This window comes from Vipera ursinii (genome assembly GCF_947247035.1).
Source record: "Vipera ursinii genome assembly, chromosome: 6".
In the NCBI taxonomy this organism is placed as follows: domain Eukaryota; kingdom Metazoa; phylum Chordata; class Lepidosauria; order Squamata; family Viperidae; genus Vipera; species Vipera ursinii.
Window position 1 is genome coordinate 74,004,095 of NC_139515.1, and position 25,991 is coordinate 74,030,085.

The 25,991-nt window shown below is 41.9% G+C and overlaps 1 protein-coding gene across 1 annotated transcript in view; it reads left to right on the forward strand.

Moving 5' to 3' along the window:
• TMTC1 (transmembrane O-mannosyltransferase targeting cadherins 1) overlaps positions 1 to 25,102 on the forward strand; it is a 154,263-nt gene extending 129,161 nt beyond the window's left edge. The window contains exons 13-20 of the mRNA XM_083365190.1: positions 5,387 to 5,495; positions 12,587 to 12,689; positions 15,802 to 15,937; positions 16,206 to 16,350; positions 19,143 to 19,280; positions 21,317 to 21,439; positions 22,278 to 22,355; positions 24,367 to 25,102. Coding sequence (XP_083221316.1) covers positions 5,387 to 5,495; positions 12,587 to 12,689; positions 15,802 to 15,937; positions 16,206 to 16,350; positions 19,143 to 19,280; positions 21,317 to 21,439; positions 22,278 to 22,355; positions 24,367 to 24,501 — 967 coding nt within the window. The 3' untranslated portion in view covers positions 24,502 to 25,102. The remainder of the gene's footprint in view (positions 1 to 5,386; positions 5,496 to 12,586; positions 12,690 to 15,801; positions 15,938 to 16,205; positions 16,351 to 19,142; positions 19,281 to 21,316; positions 21,440 to 22,277; positions 22,356 to 24,366) is intronic.
• The last annotated feature ends 889 nt before the right edge of the window (positions 25,103 to 25,991 follow it).

The following is a 25,991-nucleotide window of genomic DNA, read 5'->3' on the forward strand; positions in this document are numbered from 1 at the left end:
ATAGTGAAACCAGGCAGAAGTGTTCTCCTGATATATTAGGCGTGCAGAAGATGAAAGGACATTCAACTCAGCCAGTATTTTTGGAAGTGAGCTTGAAATGGGAGTAACTAATACTGGCTTGGAAACATTTCTCCAGCCTTTTGAACACTCTTTAGTGCTTGTGATAGTCATTCTTAGTAAGAGGCAACAGTAGTTATGTTGTGCTCTGCATGCTGGGCTGTGTTTTGATTTTTTTATGTAGACCTCTAAAGTAGCTTCTCATTTCCACCCATCTGGTCCAGAAATAACAGAATAACAGAGTTGGAAGGGAAATTGGAGGTCTTCTAGTCCAACCTCCTGCTCAGGCAGAAAACCCTATAATCACTTCAGACAAATGGTTGTCCAATCTTTTCTTAAAAACTTCCAGTGTTAGAGCATCCACAACTTCTGGAGGCAAGTCATTCCACTGATTAATTATTCTAACTGTCAGGAAATTTCTCCTTGATTAGTTTCTCCAAGTTCTCTCCTTGATTAGTTTCCATCCATTGCTTCTTATCCCTTGGAGAATAGGTTGACTCCCTCTTCTTTGTGGCAACCCCTGAGATATGGGAACACTGCTATCATGTCGCCTCTCGTCCTTCTCTTCATTAAACTAGACATACCCAATTCCAGCAACCGTTCTTCATATGTTTCAGTCCCCTGATCATCTTTTTTGCTCTTCTCTGCATTCTTTCTAGAGTTTTAATATCTTTTTTATATTGTGGTGACCAAAACTGCATGCAGTATTCCAAGTGTGGTCTTACCAGTGTGTGATCTTCATTCTATCCCTCTGTTCAAAACAGGTTAAGCGATGGGTCCTGCCTGCCCCTGCCTCAGCAAGTACCAAGGAGGCTGCACAGTGTTGAAAAACTTGGTTGCTAATGTCAGATACGATCAGATGCTGGCTCTCTTACACATATATGCAAAATAATTATTGAATATCATAAAACAAGTGGATCGAAGCTTACATCCTGTGTGACCTTTAATGGTATTTTCTACTCTGCCATTTCAGGATTATATTCCCCTATCTTTTTTTTTTAATCCCATTTATATCCCGCCCTTCTCCGAAGACTCAGGGCAGCTTACAATTTAAGCACAAACCAATGTGCTTAGCAATAGCCTTCATTCTATGTATATGCCTGCTTATTAGGGCTTTCGCCCCCACCCCCCAAGCGGCATTATTACAAAGTCAGCTTATTGCCCCCAACAATCTGGGTCCTCATTTTACCTACCTCGGAAGGATGGAAGGCTGAGTCAACCTTGAGCCTGGTGGGATGCGAACCTGCACTAATTGCAGGCAGCTGGTGTTACTTAAGGAGGCATTAGCCCACTGCTCCACCAAGGCTCTTGTTCTCCAGACCTTCGTTGATTGAAATGGAGATATTTGTAGCAAGTGGCCTAATTCTGTGAAAGAGGGCATAATGTTGGGGCCTAGTTTAAGTAACATGGTGAATAAAGTATATGCAAACTAATCACCTGAGCTTTGTATAGAACAGAGGCCCCCAGCCTTTTGGGCACCAGGGAACGATTCCGTGGAAAAGAGGTTTCCTGTGGACCGCAGGGAGTGTGGTTTCACATGCTAACTGCAGCCCACAGATGGGGCTTCACTTGTTTGCATGTCCCAGTTTCTGGCATGCCGTGGCCTGGTGCCGGTCCATGGACTGGGGGGTTGGGGACCCCTGTTACGGAACACTGTTGCTAAAGTTTTAGATCCTGGCAAGATGATTTAGCTCCTTAATATCCACTGTCTTCTTAGGGTGTGTGACTTAAGCAGAATTCAGAATCCTGAAGACTTTTGAACTTGCTGTTATCTCATAATAAGCTTCATTTAGTACCTCTTGCTTTTAAAATAATAAAAACCTCATTCATTGTAGACTGATATAAGGCTGTATGTGCCTTCAAGTGTCTTAAAGAACAAATAGGTATGTTTGTGGTGAAATTAAAGCAATAGCAATAGCACTTAGACTTATATAAGTGCTTTGCAGCCCTCTATAAGCAGTTTACAGAGGCAGCATATTTCCCCCAACAATCTGGGTCATCAGTTTACTGACCTCAGAAGGATGGAAGCCTGAGTCAACCTTGAGCCCTGTCATGATCGAACTCCTGGCTGTGGGCAGAGTTAGGCTGCAATACTGCATTCTAACCACTGAGCCAGTAGGGTTCCTCCAGCAATTATGGACATTCATGAATTTGATTATTTTAGTTTGCCATAGTTATTGACTGTGGTTTCAAAAATGTGTTTAGTTATGTAAAATGAATGGAAAGGATACAGCTGTAACAGAGGCAGACGCCTTAAACAACTTTAATTTATCCATCTGTAACTGGGACCAGCTCTGCAAAATATATGGCAAAAAAAATAATCCTATCAGATGTTACTTACTTCTTTTAGCTGGAAATGTCAGGGATTCAGTTCGAAGCACATCTGTAATGAGTTGTAGATTCTTTCTGTGTTAACATTCATCATGCTTTCTTTGCTTAAGAAATACACAGTGGAAACATCTACTTTTTTCCACTGATTTGGATTGATTTAGATTGAATGATACCAACTTAGGGGGAAAAAATCCTAGAAAAGGAGTAACCTGCAGTTTTTGCTCCACTAGTTGTTTTATATTATAGGAGCTTAAATGCATATTTCTGAAAAATAAGCTTGTAAGTATAAAATTAAGTCCATCATCTATCTGACTGTTGTTAACATATGAAATAAACAGTATGAAATTATCTCAAAGTAGTCTTGATGTGCAAAATGCCTATGACTTATTGCTTTCAGTTATTCTGTTCTATTAGCGTCCCAGATGTTAACCTGTCATTATCCATGAAAAACTTATTTTATTAATTTTCAGTGCCTTGTTGTCACAGATTTAGCATCCATTCATAGAAAGAATTTAATTTACTTTGTTTTTATTTCATATATTTATCAAATTACTATGCCACCCATCACACTTCTGTGAGACTGTAATTCTGGTATTAAGTAATGCAGTGTATATATTGAGAGAATCTGGATTTGAAAGAAAACAGGTGTGGATTTAAAACTGGAGGAAGAAACAAAGTAATCGGAACTATGCTGAGGACACTACTTTGACACCTGAATATGCAAATGAAGTGCATATTCATTAACTTTCTAGTGGAAAAATGGGACTCAAATTAAATTTAATAAAGACCATCCTAATAACAACAGTATAACAACCAACTTTAGAACAGACAATGGACATACTGAACTGGAGGTAAATAAATACCTTATAGGGTCAACTGTCACTACTATGGAGGTAGTGACAGATTTTATTTTCCTGTGCTTCAAGATCACCGCAGATGGGGACTGCAGCCAAGAAATTAAAAGATGCTTGCTCCTGGGGAGGAAAGCCATGGCAAATATAGACAGCACACTAAAAAGCAGAGACATCACCCTGTCAACAAAAGTGCGTATAGTCAAGGCTATGGTCTTCGCAGTTGCAATGTATGGGTGTGAAAGTTGGACCATAAGAAAGGCTGAGCGCCAAAGAATTGAGGCCTTTGAACTATGGTGCTGGAGAAGACTCCTGCGAGTCCCTTGGACTGCAAGGCGATCAAACCAGTCAGTCCTAGAGGAGATCAACCCTGACTGCTCTTTAGAAGGCCAGATCCTGAAGCTAAAACTCAAATACTTTGGCCACCTAATGAGAAGGAAGGATTCACTGGAGAAGAGCCTAATGCTGGGAAAGGTTGAGGGCAAGAGAAGAAGGGGATGACAGAGAATGAGGTGGCTGGATGGAGTCACTGAAGCAGTAGGCGTGAGCCTAAATGGACTCCAGAAGATGGTAGAGGACAGGAAGGCCTGGAGAAACGTTGTCCATGGGTCGGACACGACTTCGCAACTAACAACAACAGGGTCAACTATCAACAGCAGTCAAGCAGTCAAGAATTAAGCAGCAGACAAACTCTAGGTAGAACAGCAGTAAACCTTGGGGGGAAAGTATTCAGGTGTTGTGACATGTTTATGTCTAAAGAGATCAGAGTCATGCAGACAATGGTTTTCCTTGTGACTCTGAAAATGAAAAGTTGGACTTTGAGAAAGTAGGAGACAAAGATTACTGTACTGATGCCTTGGAATCTTGGTGTGGTCAATGGACTCAGTTATAGCAGCAATGGTTCACTGTTGAAAACGGAAAGACCCATTGGGAAAAGTTCCCCCTGGAGAAAATTTGTCCATGTCAATTTAGGTCCACATAGCTGGAGCTCATGCTCCATTAAACTAAGAATCAACATTGACTTGATGACATGTCGTCACCAATGAAAGATATTTTTGCACGATTTGTTTTCTATTCCAGCATAGTTAAATAATGCTGTCTGCAGCATTTTTTAAAGTTAGGAGAATTGCCTTTTCTCTTCTTCTTGAAGTACCAGACAGATTGCTTGAGAACAAAAGATTTAGGTAAATTACTGAATTGAATCGCTCATGCAGTCTTTTCTCCCTCTCCCTTTCCCTTTCCCTTTCCCTTTCCCTCTCTCCATCCCTCCCTCTTTCCCACCCCCTCTCCCCTTCTCCTTTTCTCTCTCTCTCTCTCTCTCTCTCTCTCTCTCTCTCCTTTCCTCCCTCTTCAAATTCCCCTAGTCTTCTGTTTGGACTGAGATTCTGTGGGCAATTTATGTTGCCTGGTTTAATTTAAAAAAAAAATCAGGAAAGGGGGATTTTGTGAATATTTATTTCATAGGCCAGTGATGGCAAACCTTTTAGAGCCCAGACTGCAACCCCAAACCCACTTATGTATTGTCAGGTGCTGGGTGGGCGTGGCCCATTGGGTGGGCGTGGCCCATTGGGTGGGTGTGGCTGCAGTGGTAACAGCAGACTGGGTGGGACTAAAAAGTTCAATCAATCAATTCCAACTTTGCAAGATCTTTTTTTACCTGCGAGAAGTTGAAATTGATTGATTGATTGATTGATTGATTGAACCTTTTTTTGCATATGGCAGTGGAGGCCTAAATTGAAAAGGTTTTATAAAACCCAGCTGAAGGCCTAGGACTGGGGCGACAGTGCGCGTGCCCACAGAGAGGGCTCTGAGTGCCACCTATGGCATGCGTGCCATAGGTTCGCCACCACGGTCATAGGCTATCCAACAGAAGGGAACAGAAGCATTTGCCAACAGAAGTCAAGGCACAAGACATTCACGGATCCAACCACTTCTCCCACTTCCATTCGCCGATTCACCCAGCCAGGATCTAGAATCTAATACTGTCCCAGAAGACACTCAATAGAAGAACTTAATTATTTAGCCTTTTCTGAAAACAGGACAGGCTGTTTTGAGTATGTTAACTGTGTGATTTAATCAATAGGCAAGCTGAGTAAATTATTCAAAAAGCTGTCTTTGCCATCTACTCCTTGTTGTTTGACTTTCAGGACCCAAGGGAAGAAAGAGGAAGCGCTTCTCCTCCTGAGAAGTTCCATTCAGTATGGACCAGATTTTGCCGATGCCTATTCTAGTCTCGCTTCACTCTTGGCTGAACAGGTAACTGAAAAAATTCAGAATCATCTATCCCAGCTTTTCCCAATCTGAGCCTTCCTGATATGCTGCATTTCCATTTGGGTTCTGGTGTTTTAGATAATTTTGCACCTTTCATCAGGCTATTTTTTTCATGCCAGAAAATTGGCGTGTCATTCTTGTACACTTCAAAGTAACACTGCAGACTTCTTTTTAAAAATGTTTACTGTCTCCTTCCTCAGAAAAAACTGTTTCCATGGAAATGCTTAGGAGACTAAAATGTTCCAAAGGTAGCAGTTGATTTAGTTGTACATTTGATGTAGCTCATTGTCTTTGTGTCAGATTATGTATACAATAATCACCGACTTACGATCCCAAATGGGATCAGAATTTCTGTGGCTAAGCAAGGAAGTTTTTAAGTGATCCCCAGGTGGTGTGGAAATGTTGTACTCTGTAGTGGCTGCCTGTCTTCCTAGCACCTGACTGTGGCACCAGTCTCACCCACCCATAGCTCTCACTCAGTGGCCTGCTTGTCTGGAACACGGTTTCAGTGGTGTTAGCAAACACTTATGGATTTCCATCTCTTTGTACATTGTGGTCATGTGAAGTCCTCACTTAACAACCCACATGATTTTTGCTTAACAATGGCAGTGGAGACTGATGGGGTTGTCAGTGCTAAGTGATGCGGGCACGTGACATTTTCCTTTATGACCGTATCCTTTAGTGATGGAAATTCTAGTCCCAATTATTATTGTAACCTGAGGACTATCCAGAAGCCTTTCTCTTCACCTGTAACTGTAACAATTAAAGGCACCGTCTTTATTGTGTAGTGGGTTCTGGACCGCATGGAAGACAGCAGGCAGATGAGTACAGCAACAGCTCTTTATTGTGGGTAGGACTGTACTGAATAAAGGGGGCTACCTGTACCCCTTATATACCTTGCCAGGTACGCTCTTAGCCAATCCATTCATCTGAATCTCCCGCCGAAAGCTAACCAGCCAATACGGTCGCAGTGCAGCGCCACCTGGTGGTATTTGTTGAGCTGCTGCTTAAACCCCATACATAACAGTCTTCAAAACACATGCTCTGTTGTTGATAGACAGCATTTCAAATATCACCAGTGTAATGACTGGCGGTGGGTGGGGAGCAGCCTCAAGAAATGCTCTTTGCTTTTTCAAAAGCACCACAAAACAGAGTGGACCCACAAACAGCAAAAAGCCCGATAGGAAGTGTTTGCTTTATGAATTGTGGTTGACAGAGCATTGGAAACGTAATTACAAGGAATGAGGCAGGAACCAACACTAGTTCTGTTATGATAGAGAGAATGTTATGCCAGCATAGGTCAGGTCTGCCAAGGCCATTAGGAGAATGGCCAAATTCCATTATCTTGGAAAGATGGAAGGAAAAATCCTAGGATTTAAATTCAGAAACATAGAGGTGTGTGAGGGCTTTGATTTCTTTCTATATGTGGCTTCATTCTTATTTTCAATAAAGAGAACCAATTTTGCTAACTTGTGTCAGTGAGCTTTTCGCCAAATAAGACAAATAAGACAATCCTTGAATATGGGGTAAAGTATTTGGAGAGCTAAGTTCTACTACTGTGCCTAATGGGAAGCCTGATATTAATTTTTTTGTCATTCTGATCATATCATCCTTTTCTTACATACCAGTGTTTCTCATCCTAGGCAACTTTAAGATATGTGGGCTTCAACTCCCAGAATTCCATGCTGGCTGGGGAATTCTGGGAGTTGAAGTCCACAAATCTTAAAATTCCCTAGGTTGAGAAACCCTGGTATATACCTTTACAGGCTTTCTGCCTACTTCCAGAGCATGCACACACTCTTTCTCCATGTTTTCTCTGCTTTGCCTTACCTCTCTGTACTGAAAACCCAAAACGTCCCTGTAATGTATTGGGGTTTTTCTTGTGTGCAAAGTTCACCTGTTGTGATTGCTGCTAACGGTTGCCTGTGTAACAGCTTGGGGGTTTTAGCCAGACTTAGAGTCTCCTGCTCAGCTATTGGCTGATTTATGCGAGAACTGTAGTACTTTAAACCTGTTGGCTGCCACCTAGTGGCCATCCTGATAAATAGCACTGCGGACCCACACACAGCTCTCTTCTGTTCCAGCAGCTCAATAAAGCATGTTCCTGTTTTCACCTGCTCGTCTCGCCTCGTGCTTCAAACCAACGCAATATATAACAATTGCCTTTTCTGACCTTCCCCAATTTTAATCATCCCAAAGTCTTCCTATTCCGTGAATTAATCCCTATTGTTCCTCCCAGAATGATGTCTCCAGATAACTGCCTCTCTTGCTTCCCTTTTTGTCTTTTTCTCAATCCCTGCTGTGTGTAGGAAGTCTTTGGCTCACTCTTTAATGCCTTTGCTTTATGATATAAATGTGTAATTGAAATTCTTTTCTCCCTGCGCAGATATGAAAAAGAAAACTGCTGTGATCTTCCTTACTCTCATATATCAGTAGTTCTGTAAAATTTATAATGTCTGCATGTGTGTCACATAGAAATTAATAGGAGAGAGAGGGCCAGAATTCTATTCCAAGCAACCAGCTAGAGTCCTGAAATTGTAATAATGGTAGACTAATGATGTCTGGGGCCCCAGTGCAAGAAGAATTCTCTAGATTACTGGAAACATATGCTTATCTTAGACTACGGTTCTCTGTTGTCAAAGTGCTGGCAACCTTTCTTTTCTGCCATCAGAATTTTGTATCCACTTCAGGCTCCAGCAGATAAAATTCCATTCTTCCAGGGCAATATCTAAGTTGGGTTGGTTGATTTTCCACTTGACTTTTAAGAGATTCTTTTAAGTAACATAAATCAGTAGCAAATTGGCATGCCTCATATTTACATCTAACAATGGAATGCCTAATTCCTGTTTACCAAGCCTTATGAAGGATTCCTTGTCTTCAAAGGCTGCCCTGGATGTTAACCCTACTTGAATTTGAATGCACACATTCCCATTAGGGTCTATGATTATTATTATTTTTTGCAAGCCCCAAATACAAATTTGGCCTTGTTTTGTCAAATTTGGGAAGTGTTTGTTTTGAAAAGCTAATTAAATCAATTCAGAATATGTAGCTGTGTAACAGTCTTGGAGATTAACTCACAGAATTCTAAAAAGGCCCTTGCTTCTTGTTTCTTAACAAAAGCGAGAAGATACCGGTAATTCTATACAAATTTACCTGCAGTTAAGTCCCACAGAAAAAAATCAGTTTCACTATAGATAGAGATGGAATTGCCCTATGAAAGGGGCCATCTACTGCAATTGACTCCACATGAGGCTTTGAAGATTACTTAGAAGCTAGACCTGTCCAGAATGCAGAGGTCTGTTTATTGGCTGTTGTTGTTGTTAGTTGCAAAGTCGTGTCTGACCCATCGCTACCCCATGGACAACGTTCCTCCAGGCCTTCCTGTCCTCTACCATCTTCTGGAGTCCATTGAGGCTCACGCCTACTGCTTCAGTGACTCCATCCAGCCACCTCATTCTCTGTCGTCCCCTTCTTCTCTTGCCCTCAACCTTTCCCAGCTTTAGGCTCTTCTCCAGTGAATTAGGTGGCCAAAGTATTTGAGTTTCCACTTCAGGATCTGGCCTTCTAAAGAGCAGTCAGGGTTGATCTCCCCTAGGACTGACCGGTTTGATCGCCTTGCAGTCCAAGGGACTCGCAGGAGTCTTCTCCAGCACCATAGTTCAAAGGCCTCAATTCTTTGGCACTCAGCCTTTCTTATGGTCCAACTTTCACACCCATACATTGCAACTGGGAGGACCATAGCCTTGACTATACGCACTCTTGTTGGCAGAGTGATGTCTCTGCTTTTTAGTGTGCTGTCTATATTTGCCATGGCTTTCCTCCCTAGGAGCAAGCGTCTTTTAATTTCTTGGCTGCAGTCCTCATCTGTGGTGATCTTGGAGCCCAGGAAAATAAAATCTGTCACTACCCCCATTTCTTCCCCATCTATTTGGCAGGAATTGAGAGGGCCGGATGACATGATCTTGTTTTTCTTGATGTTTAGTTTCAACCCAACTTTTGAACTCTCCTTCTTCACTCGCAACAAGAGGCTCTTTAGTTCCTCTTCACTTTCTGCCATTAGAGTGGTATCATCTGCATATCTTAGGTTGTTGATATTTCTCCTGGCAATCTTAATGCCAACTTTTGATTCATTTAGCCCTGCCTTTCTCATGATGTGCTCTGCATATAAGTTAAACAGGCAGGGTGACAGTATACAGCCTTGCCAGACTCCTTTCCCAATTTTGAACCAATCAGTGGTTCCGTGTCCACTTCTCACTGTTGCTTCTTGACCCGCATATAGGTTTCTCAAGAGACAAATAAGATGGTCTGGTACTCCCATCTCTTTAAGAACTTCCACAGTTTGTTGTGATCCACACAATCAAATGCTTTAGCATAGTCAATGAAGCAGAAATAGATGTTTTTCTGGAACTCCCTAGCTTTCTCCATGATCCAGCGTATGTTGGCAATTTGATCTCTAGTTCCTCTGCCTCTTCGAAATCCTGCCTGTACTTCTGGTAGTTCTCGATCCACATACTGCTGGTGTCTAGCTTGGCTAGACTTATTGGCTGTATACCCTGACAATAGCACATTACTATAGTACCCATTAGCAATGATTCAGTTGTTAAAGCCACTGAGCTTGTCAGCTGGAAAGCTGACAGCTTGGGTTCAAGACCAAGTGCCACATGACGGGGTGAGCTCCTGTGACTTGCTCCAGCTCCTGCCAACCTAGCATTCCAAAGCATGCAAATGTGAGTAGATAAATAGGCACCACTTTGGGGGGAAGGTAACAGCATTCTATACACCTCGGTATATAGTCATGCTGGTCACATGACCACGGAAGTGACTTTGAACAATGGTGGCTCTCTCGGCTAAGAGCCAGAGATGAACACTGCTCCCTAGAGTCAGACATGACTGGACAGGTGGAAACCTTTATCTTTATAGCACATTATTGTAACACATTGCTTTGGTTCCTTATCAGCTTCCGGGTATGAATCAAATACAGTATGTTTCCAATAATTTTCCATAATCAATTGTGTTTTTGCTGGTAGTCCTCAAAGAACAACTGTAATGAAGCCTGCCTATTACAGTCATAAGTTGTGACAGTCGTAAAGTGGCTCACCCAAGTGACTGACCTAATTTTACAACCTTTTTCTGGTGGTCATTAGATGAATCCAGTGTTTAATATGGGGCATTTTTGCCAAAACTCAGAAATAAATGCTGGTTTCTGGTGAAAATGTTGTAAATCACAGTCATGTGACCAGAGGAGGCTGCAAACAGCCATAAAATGAGCTCCTGCCATTGGAACTTCAGAATGTGTCATAAGTTCCTTTTTTGGGGGGTGGGGGGGTGAGGTTCATCATAACTTTGAATGGAAGCTGATAAGGAACCAAAGCAATGTGACTAATCATAAGTTGAGGACTATTTGTATAGTACTACTACTACTACTACTCTTCTTCCAAACAGGTCATAGCAGCTTTCAGATATTCCAAAATAATTGATTCTTTGCCATATAGGTTTATTGTAGCTGTCTGTCTAGTTAAGTATTGTGAGAGTGTGCTGCCCCACTCACTCACACATGCATAGTAACTGTGTTGTAGTGCGTTTATTAATATTCCCCAGCAATTCCCTTCACCAAAAACTCAGAACTGTCCCAATTAAGTCCAGCCATCAGCAGGCCAAGATTAGTCCACAGAGCAATGGCCTAATAGTCCACAAAGCAAATAACTCCACCAGGCAAAATTCAAATTCATACAAGTGGCAAAAAAAGTTCAGAGTCTTCAAGGCACAATTCAAAACATGGTGTCAATCCAGAGTGAAGAAGAAATCATGGCGATCAACAAACAGCTAGAAAACCAACTTGTTCCCAGCAATGCCTCCATCTGTGATAAATAGCCAGCTTTCCAGTGCAGTCCATCAAGATGGGTGGGGTCTTCTCCTCGCAAGTAGTCTGGCTGATCTCAGCAGCTCTGGTCATTTCTCGGCCCTGCGTGTTCTCAGATCAGGTGTAGGAGGCAATTCCTCCTCCTGTTCACTGGCCATCTTCCCACAGCAAACTTTCCCCAGTTGAAGTCTCCTCTAAATCTCTTTCGGTCTTCAGAGCCATCAATCAACCCAGTTCCATCTATCAACCCAGTTCTTGACGTGCCAGAAATGGTCTCAACCTTCTCTGAACTGACATCTGAGGAGGAATCTGGGGAGTTGCCCAAGGGAGACATCACAGAAAGTTATAGCCAATTGGTTTTTGAGAGTGAGTGGAATAATAAGAAAGTTGGAGTGGAATAAAGGAGAGCCATATTCAAGTCTGTCCTTAACCATGGAAGCTCACCGGCTGAATGTGGGCCAGTGTCTGTCTCTTAACCATACTGACCTTACAGAATGCTGGTTGTGAGGATTTAATTGAAAGAGAGAGTACTATGTGTGTGGCCTTGAGGTTCTGGAGGGAAGGCAAGGATATGATAAAACTAATAAATAAATAAACTTTTGTAAGCTACACATATCTGGAGTCTTCTAGTTTAGGAAAGACAGTCTTAATGGTTTAATTCTGCTTTGTGTCAAAATGTAGAATGTATCATTTAATTTTTGGCTGTTGTCGGGACCTTGTTAAACAGGACCTGATAAATAGACAGCAGTTTGCATAATATCTAGGCCTCCCACATTAAAGGGATTGCAGTTCACCATTTAAAATTTCTCAAAGTGTGTCTTAGTTATCATTTTAGAGGTATGTATTTTAACTGATTCATTTTAACTATGTATTCATATAGTTATATGTTAGTTGCATGCCCTAGTTGTCTTCCAGGAGCAAAAGGTGCCATGGACCTGCTGGTTTCTGCTGCCTCAAGGACTTGGAGTAAAGCAACGGCAGCTAATGCCAGTGTTTGTGGTGGATCATAATATGGTCATCTAAATCAGCGTTTCCCAACCTTAGGAACTTGAAGATGCGTGGACTTCAACTCCCAGAATTCCCCAGCCAGCATAGCTGGCTGGGGAATTCTGGGAGTTGAAGTCCACGCATCTTCAAGTTCCTAAGGTTGGGAAACGCTGATCTAAATAGTGGCTGGCCACTGAATAACAGCATTTGCTTCCTTTTTTGCCTTTAGGAACAGTTAAAAGAAGCCGAGGAAGTATATCAGGCTGGCATCGAGAATTGTCCTGAAAGCTCTGATCTGCATAATAACTACGGGGTTTTTTTAGTCGATACTGGTAAGTAACAACAAGACAAAACGTGAAGGACTAAGAACTAATCTGGACAAATTAAAATGTTACTAGCCCAGCAATTTATCTCAAGTCTGCTCTGGGAAGATTTTTTTTCTTATTTTCCAAAAGCTCAGCCCATTCTGTTGCATTATGTGTTGCATCATTTTTATTATTTACTGTTTACTATTTATTATTATTTATTACGCGCATTGTAAAGCTGTTCTTCCTCTCCTAGAACCACATTTGTGGCCCAACACCCTCAACTGCCAAGTGTGGCTTTAGCCCAGGGGTCTCCAAACTTGGCCGCTTTAAGACTTGTGGACTTCAACTCCCAGAATTCCTCAGCCACTAAATTCTGGGAATTGAAGTCCACAAGTCTTAAAGCGGCCAAGTTTGAAAACCTGTACTTTAGCCCTTATATCAGCTTCTCCAAGATGAGGAGCTTTAGCGCCCCCTCTGGGCAGCTGCAGCAAAGCAAGGGGAGAGGCTGCAAAACCTGAGGTCCAAATGCATTAGAGTTCAGATGCAAAAATACACACACACCAGAGGCATCCCAGACTGGACTTCAAGGACTTCAATTCCCAGAATTTTTAGCAATGGCCATGATGGATTGTGAAATCCTAGAACAAGTCTGTACATCTGGAGGGCACCCAGGTTGTGAGAAGGCTGACAAGAGCATTTAAGCTCAGTTGAAAAGACAGATGTTGCTATTATTACAGGTTTTTCCATTCAAACATTTCTGACAGTAGAATCAGACATTATTTATTTGCGGAATTATCTTAAATGTGTTTATGCAAGTAAGTTCCAGTTCAATGGACATACCGGTAATCCTTGACTTATGACCTTAATGGAGCCTGCCCATCATAGTTGTAAGTTGTGATGGTCATAAATTGGGCCACCCATGTGATTGACCTGATTTTATGACCTTTTTTGCAGTGGCTGTTAAGCAAAGGCTGCAGTCATTTAGTGAAACAAGTTTCCTATGGGCCAGTTTTGCCAAACTTTACCAGAAGTAAACATCAGTTTTCAGCAAAAATGTTATAATGTGGTTATGTGACTGCGGGGCACTGAAATGACTGTAAATATGGGCTGGTTGTTGAACGTCTGACACGCAGTCACATGACCGTGGGTTGGGGGGTGGCTATTGGAACTTCAGAAATGGGGTTGCAAGCCCCTCCCATCGGAAGGTCTGTTGTAACTTTGAATGGTTGCTATGCAACTGGTCATAAGTCAAGAACTACCAATATTTCCAGGAAAATCTGCATAGGTTTCCAGTTTTACTTGTCCAGCTAAGTGGCAACATTTAGTTTATTTCAGCTGAGCTTTGAATGGATTTGACTAGGAGGCAAGAGCAGCCTGAAGGAGACCTGACTTTAGGCCATGAGCCAGGGATTATTTATCCTGTTTCGTATTAATACATGGTGACCTTGAAAAGATGTTTGTACATTTTGAACCATGTAAACTAGCAACCAGCAAATCTCGTCTCTCCTTGCTTTAAATCTTAAATCAAAATTGTGGTTATTTTTAATCTTCGGTTTTATTTGCATTTCACGTGCAGATTGCTCTACTCTGTTGTTGTGGAATATATGTGATACGGGATATATGTGAATGTGTGACAAGCTGTATAAAATTTATCTTTAAAAGCTGTTTGCTTTCCTGTGCTAGCGATCTGTCACTTTTCTCAAGGATGAAATTAATGTCAACACATTGATTGTTGTTTTTGCTTAACATAAGACCGACAAATTATCCTACTTAATCAGTTCACACAGCTTGTAGTTCTCACTGCTTTCTTGTAATGGGTTGTTCTGCCACATACCCGTGGAAAATGTAATAGACCAGCTCCATCTTGTGGAAAAAGAAATATCACATATGCTATTTGGTTTGGTATTGGTTTTAGATTATGCATGGCTCTCCTCCCTTATTTAATGTTAATAGGGTTACTTTAGCTGGGCTGCAAAAATTCTAGATGACTTAATACTGTCCTCTGGATATTTTACACCATGTGTGTGTGCATGTGTATGTATACATGTATGTATCTGTGTAATATATATACATATATAACTAATATTAACGCTTTTAATTTTATGCCCGTAAATTGCTGGAAGCATCTTTTAAAACATATGGCATCTATTTTTGAAATTCTAATTAGAATTAATCTTACCTCTGCCATACTGGGAAAATAATTCCCTTCTCCCTAGATTTTCAAAAGTAGATTAGGGAATTCAGTTGTTACTACAGCCCAGGGAAGTCATTTAAAAGAGCCGGTGATGTGCTTAACATTAATTGTGTAGTTTGAACATTGCAAAGTAACCAACTGTTGGTTGATTCTCGGAGTGATTGTTTATATTTTTTATATTTGCAGATATGCCTCCCTTTGAATGAACTTGAGTTCCTCTTGAATGTTCTATATGGGGTTGTCCCTCCTTTTTCCATATGCATTTCTTTTTCCCCCAGATATTTATCTATTAAACTTGTATATCTCCTGACTCCCAACATCTCTCAAGCAGCTCATAAGATACTTTCAGATATATTAATTTTGAAATGGCTTTGGGTGACCCTGGGCCAGTCACCCTCTCCCAGCCTAACCCTCATCGCTGGCTTGTTGTGATGGAGAAAATAGGAGGAGGAGGGTGTGTTGGATATGTTCACTGCCTTGAGTTATTTGTAAAAATAATAATAGGGTAAAAGGTAAAGGTAAAGGTTCCCCCACACATGCGTGCTAGTCGTTTCCAACTCTAGGGGCCGGTGCTCATCTCCGTTTCAAAGCCAAAGAGCCAGCGCTTGTCCGAGGACGTCTCCGTGGTCATGTGGCTGGCATGACTAGACGCCAAAGGCGCACGGAACACTGTTACCTTCCCACTGTAGTGGTCCCTATTTTTCTACTTGCATTTTTACGTGCTTTTGAACTGCTAGGTTGGCAGAAGCTGGGACGAGTAACAGGCTCTCACTCTGCTACGCGGCACTTGGGATTTGACCCACCAAACTGCCGACCTTCTGATCGACAAGCTCAGTGTCCTAACCCACTGAGCCACCGCGTCCCTTTAATAATAGGGTACAAACAAACACATTTTGTGAGCCCTCTTAAGAGCAATCCTAACCCAGCCTTCTTTTTTTCCAGGATCTCCAGAGACTGCAGTCTCCCATTATCAGAAAGCCATTGAACTTAGCCCCGGTCATCACGTGGCCATGGTGAATCTGGGCAGACTCTACCGCTCCTTGGGGCAGAACAAGGATGCCGAAATTTGGTACAAGCGGTAAGCATCTGGGCGTCTCATGTTCTTGGCAAGGCTACAAGAAAGCCTTGGCTTTTAGAAGGGAAATAATTTTGAAAGGGTTATGCCAACATTTTATGCACATTTTGCTCTTGACGTTTACTGCAAAGGAAGAATTTGAATGTTACCTGAATTCCAGGTTCTTTTTAGTAAGGGCTGGGCATAATGGGAGACAGTAGAAGAAAAGATGAGGAACCGTTGGGGAACTTTAAAGAGGTACGGAAAATTATTATTTTATTTTATCCTTTAGGGCACTTAAAGTAGCACGGAAAACTGAAATCCTGTCCCCGCTCGGAGCGCTGTATTATAACACAGGTCGCTATGAAGATGCATTAAAGATTTACAGGGAAGCTGCCTCATTACAGCCATCCAACAAAGAGACTCGGCTGGCTCTGGTCAGTTCAGACTCTTCTGAAAGTATCAACTTTGCATGTTTTTTTTTTTTGCTTGCAGATGTGAGAACATGAGACTGGGCTGTGTGAGAATGTGAGACTATACAGAAGCTGTTTTAAACTAAAATGGAACAGGCATGTAGTCAGGGAGGACAAAAGTCAGGAATCCTGACAAAAAGATTTTCAGGAGGTAGTTAAGGAACCAAGTCACGAAGGATCAACCCAGAAATGTTAGCAGAGAATAGGCAAAAGAGACTGACTAGACCAGGGGTAGGCAACCTCGCCTCTTTTATGACTCATGGACTTCAACTCCCAGAATTCCTGAGTCAGCATAGCTGACTCAGGAATTCTGGGAGTTGAAGTCCATGAGTCATAAAAGAGCCGAGGTTGCCTACCCCTGGACTAGACTAAAGGGCTGTCACAAAGAAGAGGGAGTGAGCTATTCTCCAAAGCACCTGAAGGAAGAACAAGAAGCAATGGATGGAAACTAATCAAGGAGAGAAGCAACCTAGCAACTAAGAAGCTCCTTAGCAACTAAGGAGAAATTTCCAGACAGTTAGAACAATTAATCAGTGGAACGACTTGCCTCTAGAAGTTGTGAATGCTCCAACTTTGGAAGTCTTTACGAAGAGATTGGGCAACCATTTGTCTGAAATGGTATATGTTTCCTGCCTAAGCAGGGGGTTGGACTAGAAGACCTTCAGGGTCCCTTTCAACTCTGTTATTCTGTTATTCAGACACCCGTGAACCACAATGGGCAATCAATAGTGACCAGATTTGTGAATTAACAAAGTAAGGACTTTGGGGGATAAAAGGGGTTCCGATGGCCACCCACATTGTGGATCTGGATTTGATAGCTTTCATCCCTCTAGCTAGTGCCAGGCAGTCTCCTTAAGAAGGATGTGGCTAAGTGGGGATGAGTGTGTATGTGCATATGCATGAGAGTGAGCAAGCGTACATTATAATCAGTAAAGTTTTGCTGCCGCTTTGAATTCATTGGTTCTCCATGTACTGCTTTGCTATAGAGCGTGATTTGCATGTATTTCTAATTATTTCCTAGCTGATGACCAGGGCTATGGATCTTGTGTGCGCTAACCACACCTATCTAGAAAACAGATAGAGATTAAAGGAGGCGGAGGGGCTGCAAGATCCATGTGCTTTGACAAACTGCATGAGATGAGTGAGTGATGAACTTGGGAGTGCACGTAACACAGGTGGAGGTGGCAGAAGGAGTGAGGAAGGAAGAGTCAAAGCGATGAAGTGGTTAAGCAGTTGGACTAAAGGAAGCACACCAATTTTCTAGCTTACTTTTAGCCATGGAAACACTCTCTCTCAGCCCAACATAGAGCTCCACAGAAGCTTCTTTTTGCTCCTGCATGAAAATAATCAGTAAAAATTAGAAAAAAATGACTAATTGCAGTACTCGGATTATATCTGTTTCTTCAATGATCTTTCAAAGTTGGGGTAGCGCTGAAAAAAATGGACATAGGATTGGCATTTGACGTTCTGACCATCACAATGTCGCCATATTCCTAGGTCATAGCACTGAACTACAAGCTATTTAATACTTAAGCCAGTAGGATATATGATCCACAGGTAATCAACAGGCTATGATAAAAGTTGGGACCAGGTTTCCTGTGGCTAAGTGATGCAGTAATAAATTGCAATGTCATGTGATCACATTGCTTAGTGATGACAGTCTCTGGAGTCCTGGTTCTTGTCATAAACCAAGGACACACAGGCTGTTAAGTGGGAAGAGGTGGGATCCCAGGTGAGGAATGTAGAGGTGCTGCAGGAGGGTGGGAGAAGTCCTGGGAGGGCAATACGGGTGGCAGGTGAGTTGGAGGTGGGAGAGCTTGGGAGGCATCTTGTAGGCCACATGTGACCTAGGCATGGACAGTGCTGCCGGGCGTGGGATGAATGTTGCAGTGTGAGTGCGGAAAAGCTGGGATGAATGCTGCAGTAGCGCGCAAGGGCAGGAAGGCTAGGAGGGTGGACAGCAGAGCAGGGCTTGAGGATAGAAGGCTGGATGGACTTGCCAGGGTGACCTGCAACCTTCCCTTGCTGGTTTCCCCATTGACTTGGCTTGTGGGAACTGTCAGGGAAGGTTGCAAATGGCAATTCTGTTAGCTCTGGACACTGCATCCGCCAGTTGCCAAGCTTCCAGTTCACAATCGCATAACCACAAAAGATGGCCAGAACTCCAAGGATCTGTTATAAGTTCCACTCATTCGACCTCAAATAGTCGCTGAACAAGTGGTTGATAAATGTATTTCTAAGGCATAAAAAGGAACATGTGAAGTAGACTCCCACAACTGTATTTTCTATTTTTTGTGAATAGGGAGTGATGGGAGCAGTAGTCCATCTCATAAGAAGTGACACCTGGTGAGAGAAAGATAAACTGTTTGAAAGACCAGCTGCAAACGTCATTGTTCAACGATAAAACAGAATATTTGTAGCTCAGGGCTGAAATGGGTGTGTGTGTGTCCTTGGTGCACTCTGAGCTTGGTTGATGCTGCTGATGTTACTTATGTTGGGTAATGAACTGCCTGCAAGAAAACAACCAGGTTCGGCAAACATCATGGGCTCTTCATCATCATCATTCAGCCAGATGCTTTCTCTTCTCAGATATGAGATGAGAGGCTATTAAAAAAAAAGCCTTCTTGATGGAACCACCTCATACACCTCATACCTTTAGTGTCCTTAGGCTGCTTTACCGAGTGGGACCAACTGAATATTCTCCTGGATTCTAGGGAGGGAGAATTGTTTCCTTTACTTCTTCTTTCTCTTAATAGGCTCAGGTTTTAACAATGATGGGACAAGCAAAGGAAGCAGAGCAAATGTTGAGCCATATTGTGACTGAAGGGGCCGAGTGCCTGGAGTGCTACCGCTTGCTATCTGCCATCTACAGCAAGCAAGAGAACTACAACAAGGTAAAGTTACCACTCTAGTCCAAAAGCCGTCAAGCAGAGCACCTGGTTAAGAGGGACAACTTTAAACAATCTTGAAAGAATGCAGAGAGTAATAAGGCAGAGATCCATCCAGTACTTCCAGGTGAATTTGTGTGGCTGGCTGCCTTGGCTGGATAGTGCTGACCTATTTAAATGTCAGAAATCAATCCCAAATGTGTTTTTCCCCAAAAGGCAATTGGAGTTTGTTTGTTTGTTTTTTTAATCCCATTTATATCCCGCCCTTCTCCGAAGACTCAGGGCGGCTTACAATCTAAGCACAAATCAATGTGCTTAGCAATAGCCTTCATTCTATGTATATGCCTGCTTATTAGGGCTTTTGCCCCCCCCCCCAAGCGGCATTATTACAAAGTCAGCTTAATTGCCCCCAACAATCTGGGTCCTCATTTTACCTACCTCGGAAGGATGGAAGGCTGAGTCAACCTTGAGCCTGGTGGGACTCGAACCTGCACTAATTGCAGGCAGCTGGTGTTACTTAAGGAGACATTAGCCCACTGCTCCACCAAGGCTCTTTGTTTGTTTTTCCTTGAAGACGTTCTGCTTCTCATCCAAGAAGCTTCTTCAGTTCTTACTGATTGGTGGGGAATGGAAGGATTTATATTCTTTGCAGTCATCTCTGCAGTCATTCAGATGACTGTAAAGAATATAAATCATTCCATCCTCCACCATTCCATCAGAACTGAAGAAACTATTTGGATTAGCAGCAAAACATCTTCAAGGAAAAACAAAGTCCAGTTGCCTTTTGAAAAAGCACTTTTGGGATAACCATGATCTGGATGACTGAGAATTGCCATAGACTTCAGAAATCAGATTCTGATTTTCAGAAGATTCTGAAGTGATGGGTCCTGTTTTGCTGAAACAGTCCCCAGCAGAGACCAATTTCATTTCTCCATCCATAGGTACATTCAGTAACTTGTCAGGGTATTAAAGAACCCTAGTGTCAACTCTACAAATGAGCATGGCTGCAGCCATTGCTCCTACTCATTTTCAGTTGCCACATAGAACGGAGGGAGGGGGGTTGTCCAGGTGCTTTGCTAGTCTAAATAATCTTTTGTCCTGTGGGAACCAAGGTCATCGGCTGCTCCCGAGACTGCAGGCTGGGCGTTGCATAAAAACCCCGCCGAAAAGATGTATTGGGGAACGTAGTTGCTTGCATAGTTTTAGGGGTGAGATTTTCTAACTTTGTTTTGGGGAATTGTTACGTGTATCTCCAGACATGGTTTCACTTTTGATGTGCTGATAGTTTGTAATTAATAAACATATTCTTTAAGGAATTTGCAAGCCTCAGAGTTCTGCTTTATTTGTCTCTGTCTGTCAGAACTATGACATTTAATTGAGGGCAGGAGTGTCAAACTGCCGGCCTGTGGGCAAGATGTGTCATGCTGAAACTGTGCCCACCCGATTGCCAGCAATGGAAAAAAGTTGCAATACATTGCAACACATCATGTGACGTTGCAAGTTTGATACCCCTGATCTAGGGGAACTTTCTGGGTCTTCTCTGAACATCCAAAAGTCCTTGGTAGAAGATCCTTCTGAACTGAATTATTGGCTATATTAGCAAAACATAGATGACAACTGCCCAGTTTCAATCCATTCCTTCTTGTCTGTGCAACTCTTGTGGCATGCAGCCCAATCTATATGTGAGCATCTTTCCACTTCTGATGCACAAAGGAGTAAAAGATGGGCAAGTCTTTTTTTTCCTAGGAAGCAGATAATTTTTGTGGCCAGAATAAAAATGGTGATGCAAATAAAATGTTGTTTTTCCTAATAATAAAAGGACAAAAAGACAGAGGTATTAGCAAAATATAATGGAAGTTCAGCAAGACATTTTCATTCATGTCCCCTGTTAACTTAAGGCCTTTCCAAATGTGGCAGATCTTGATGGTTGAAGTATATAAGAATTGAAATCTATCCACATCTGGAAGGCCACAGTTAGAAAAGGCCATGTCAAAATAGCTATTGAGGTGCAGTAAGATTTTTTATTTATTGTGTATGTGCAGGCACTTGAAGCCATAGACAAAGCTTTACAATTGAAACCAAAGGACCCCAAAATCATATCAGAGCTCTTTTTCACCAAAGGAAACCAGCTAAGGGAACAAAACCACCTGGATAAAGCTTTTGAGGTACTCACTTATATATGAACACATAGATTGCTTATTTCATTAAATTTAAGTGATGCTCTTCGAGTTGCTTACTTGAACACATGCATCTGAAGATCATGGAGCAGAAAGGCTGCCACAGGAGAAATTCATTTAGCTGAATGTATATCTATATCAAGGGGTATCTATATCTGAAAGTTCTAGAGAAACAATCTATTTTGAAACTTAAAATTTAATAGGTGACTATTTGCTTATTTCCAGTAATTATTTTAAAATTTAACAGGTAACCATATGCTAATTTCCAGTAATTATGGATCAATTTCTGTGATGTTGCCAAAGTTCCCAGTTCCTTAATTTGGAACAGCAGTCTCTGTGATCCATAATACTCAGTTCATATCCAAGAATTCATCTCCACTTGAACTGTATTCCTTTCACTTCCCCTCTCATAAGAACATTTTCATTAGCTGGCTGTCTCCAAGATAACAGCTCTAGTTTCCCCTTTGTTTCTCCCCCCTCCCCCAAAAAACTTTTACAGAGGATAGTCTTTCAAAGTCTTTGCAGAATGGTACCCTTCTCTTGGGAACACATCCCAGTTGTATTAAATATATTAATAGTTCTAAGGAAATTACAATTATTGGAAAACATGTCATTAACATACTATCCTGTCCTTCTCAATTTGGGGCTCCTGTTTATGGTTTGGCTACAACCCCCAGCAGTCTTCATCCAGTAAAGCCATGGAATTAGTAATCTGGAACATCTAAAAACCCAAGTGTGGGAAAAGCTATTCCTTGTGTGCATTAAGATCTCCACAATATAGTTTCAGGTCTTCTAATGTTGAGTTTTCATTTTCATGTTAATATAGAGCTATAAAGTGTCTGTAGACTTCAACCCAGAACAAGCACAAGCATGGATGAATATGGGAGGCATTGAACATATCAAGGTAAGAAAATGCAGAAATTATTTCAGTGTTTGTTGTTAAAATATTTTAAAATATTTTTATTTTAATAAAATAAGAGTCACCCGTATGATTTATGATCCTTTACATAATGTGTGGTCACCAGATCATGTTGGATTACATGATGTTGGATTATCTAGGTCCCCTAAGTCTACTTAAAACAATATTTATTATTAATTATTAAATAATTAAATATTAAAAGTCAAAAGATCTTTACATTGTCCAATTAAAAGCATTACAAGCAACAGTAGATTTCCCAAGTGGACTTGTTCTATTCTAGTTTAATTAGAGCTGCAACAAAATGTATCTGGTTTTCAATTAAACTTCTTATTATTTTAAGTTATTATTTAAAGAAGCATAGGAAACAGTTGGGCCTCCAGATAACTGAACGGAATGTTCTCTCAGCCTCAGTCAACTCAAATCCTTTGGCCACCTAATGAGAAGGAAGGACTCACTGGAGAAGAGCCTAATGCTGGGAAAGATTGAGGGCAATAGAAGAAGGGGACAACAGAGAATGAGGTGGCTGGATGGAGTCACTGAAGCAGTAGGCGTGAGCTTAAATGGACTCCAGAAGATGGTAGAGGACAGGAAGGCCTGGAGGAACGTTGTCCATAGGGTCGCGATGGGTCAGACACGACTTCGCAACTAACAACAACAACAAATAGTAGAAGTCTACCTAAATACCATCACAGATGGCCTCTATGGAAGCTTCCTTCAAAATGTAGCTGCTCAGCTTGGATGCTGCCTTAACACTATCCTTATCTTGGGTCATCTCCTTTATACCTTCATGTAAGGCACAACACAGGGTTTCTGATAACTTCTGTAGGTGATAGAGTGTTTTGGGAGAGGGTTAGTTCCCAAATAAATTAGGACTTTAACAAAAGAAGATTCACAAAGGCAAGAACAGGGCACAAAGTCTTCAGACAGCTGGCTCTGAGTAAAAAGTCATGGAAGAGAAAAGCAGTAGCTGAGATTGGCCAAGCTAGTAGCAGCAGAGAGTGAAATATGGGCCATATTGGGAAGGAAAAAAACCCAATAGCTAGATGAATTTGAGATTTTATCTGTTTGGTTTGATGAAGATTCCTATGTAGCAGGATCCAATTTGGGTCAGTTACCGGGACCAGAGTCTTCTGAACTTTTGGACTCGTGCTGGAGCCCCCATCCTTGAGGAACCTCTGTCTCACCGGAAGGTGTGACTAAAGACTAAATCTCTGGTCCTGGTGACCGACCCAGATCGGATCCTGTAGCATTATCCTGGGATATGTACATTTGCCTCCATTCCTATGTAGCCTCGGCACTTATTCATTATGTCTGGTGTATGCATCATTTCTCAATTAATTGAGAAATTAATTTATCTGACAGGGCTGCTGTGAGTGTGGGCGTGTGCAAGAGAACCATGCACACTGTCGGAGCTCTTTCAAGGAAGAAAAGAATGACAGCTTTTTAAAAATGAACCAAACAGAACGACAAGTAGTCCTCCACTTATGACCACAATTGAGCCCAAAATTTCAGTTGCTAGGCGAGAAAGTTGTTAAGGGAGTTTTGCTCTATTTTACGACCTTTCTTGCCACAGCGGTTAAGTGAATCACTGCAGATGGTAAGTTAGTAACGTGGCCATTAGGTGTATCTGGTTTATCCATTGACTTTGCTTGTCAGAGGGTCCCAAAAGGCGATCATACGATCCTGGGACTCTGCAGCCTTCATAAATGTGAGACTGTTGCCAACAGCCTGAATTTTGATCATGTGCCCAAAGGGATGTTGCAACGGTCACGTGAAAAATGGGTCATAAATCCCTTTTTTCAGTGTTGTAACCTTGTTGTAAGTCGAGGACTACCTGTACTGCAAAAACAACCATCCATGATGACGTGGAGTTGATAGAATGCTGACATTTAAAAGAAATCTGTAGAACCTACCTGTGAAGTTATGGCTGGCAATACTGTGCAAAATGTGTTTTGATTTGTTTCCCCTCTTGTTCCACGTTCTTATTTTTTTGCAGGGTAACTATATCACCGCACGTCAATATTACGAGAAGGCTTTACAGCTGGTTCCAAACAGCAAGCTGCTGAAAGAAAATCTGGGAAAACTGGACCGCCTAGAGAGACGGCTGCAGGAAGGGCGGGGAAGAGGGTAACAGGATTGGCAAGGCAAATCACGCACCTCTTGGTTAATGACTGCCTGTTGTGGAAGCCCCGTCTTTCCCTCAAGAGAAAAGCCAACGGAACAGATTTACGGGGCAGTGGGGACCCGTCTAGGAAGGGATCATAGAGGAGTCGCCAAAGCTTCAGGAGCCCTCCTGGAGGTGTTGTAGGACAGGTGAAATCCTAACCTTAATCCAGAGAGGACGTTGGGGAAATGCTTCAAAAATGGCTAAAATTAAATGCCTTGCTGGGATGACTGTTGGAAGGGAGGCAAGGACTTGTTTTAACAAAAATCAGAGAAAGGATTCACCTTGCAAGAGAAATGCTCTTGAAACCAGGTGCCTGATTAGCGAAGAATGTAGCTGCATGAGTCAGTGAGGAAGCGAGAGAAGAGACAGAGAGAGCTGTCACAGAGGGAAATAGCACTCGCCCCAGGCACTTGTAAATTCTTGGTAATAAATCTCGAAGAAGAATTGACTGTTATCTCAATGAAAGTGATGTAGCTCATTCTTCTCTAAACACTTAGATCCTGAGAGTGATTTCAAGAAAAGAAAAAAAAAGCAAAAACCTCTGAAACATTTGTGACAATTTACACTCGTGTTATCACAGCAGCAGTAGGAATTGAGATAGGGATATGCTTTGGCCAACATGATTCCTCATTTGTTTTTCTGGATTATGAAAACTGGATCATCGGATGAAAAGAGACAGCTTAAAAACAAAAAGCTGAATGCTTTTGGGAATATTAAGGGGTCAGAACAGCTTCTCCCTAAAAGAACAGAACAGTCTCTCCCTAAAAGTTCCCTTCATGCTCGCAGTGGGTTTATTTTGCAAATATCTCTGATCCTATGTGATCTCAGAGGATGATTTGGGAGGATCTTGACTGCTGATTGTCAGGAATTGGTAGAAGGAGCTGCTAAGTGCCTCAGAATGCCTTCTAAACCCCAGAACCTCCTTGAATGACACATTAATGAATCTTGGCTAAGACACATGATACAGCTACATCTTGCTGGCTCCAAAGCCTTTGGATTTGCTAATGTTTTGAGATCTGGGAAATGAATAATTTCTGAGGCATTTTTTTTCCTAGTGGAAGTTTCTAGTAGTTTCACTTCTTCTCCCCCCCCACCCTCTCAGATGAGAAAAAAATCAGGTTTATTAAATATGATAGAGGAGAAGAGAACTCGTGTCACAGATAGTGTTTATTTTTGAATATTTGTTTGGCATAACCAAAAAATAAGTTTATTTTTTTCTGCTTTAGATGGCTTAGACCTGCGCTTCTTATTTTATGAAGCCAAATATGGTAGAATTTCTAGGAACGGGGATAATACTCTAAGGGTAGTGGGTGCCTCTGAGAAGGATTTGAAAATATTCTCTATAGGAAAAGGAATGTGGACCAACCATGAAACTGAAGTAGAAATAGAATCATAGGGCTGAAAGGGATCTTGTAGGTCTTCTAGCCCAACCCCCTGCCCAAGCCAGGGGTCCT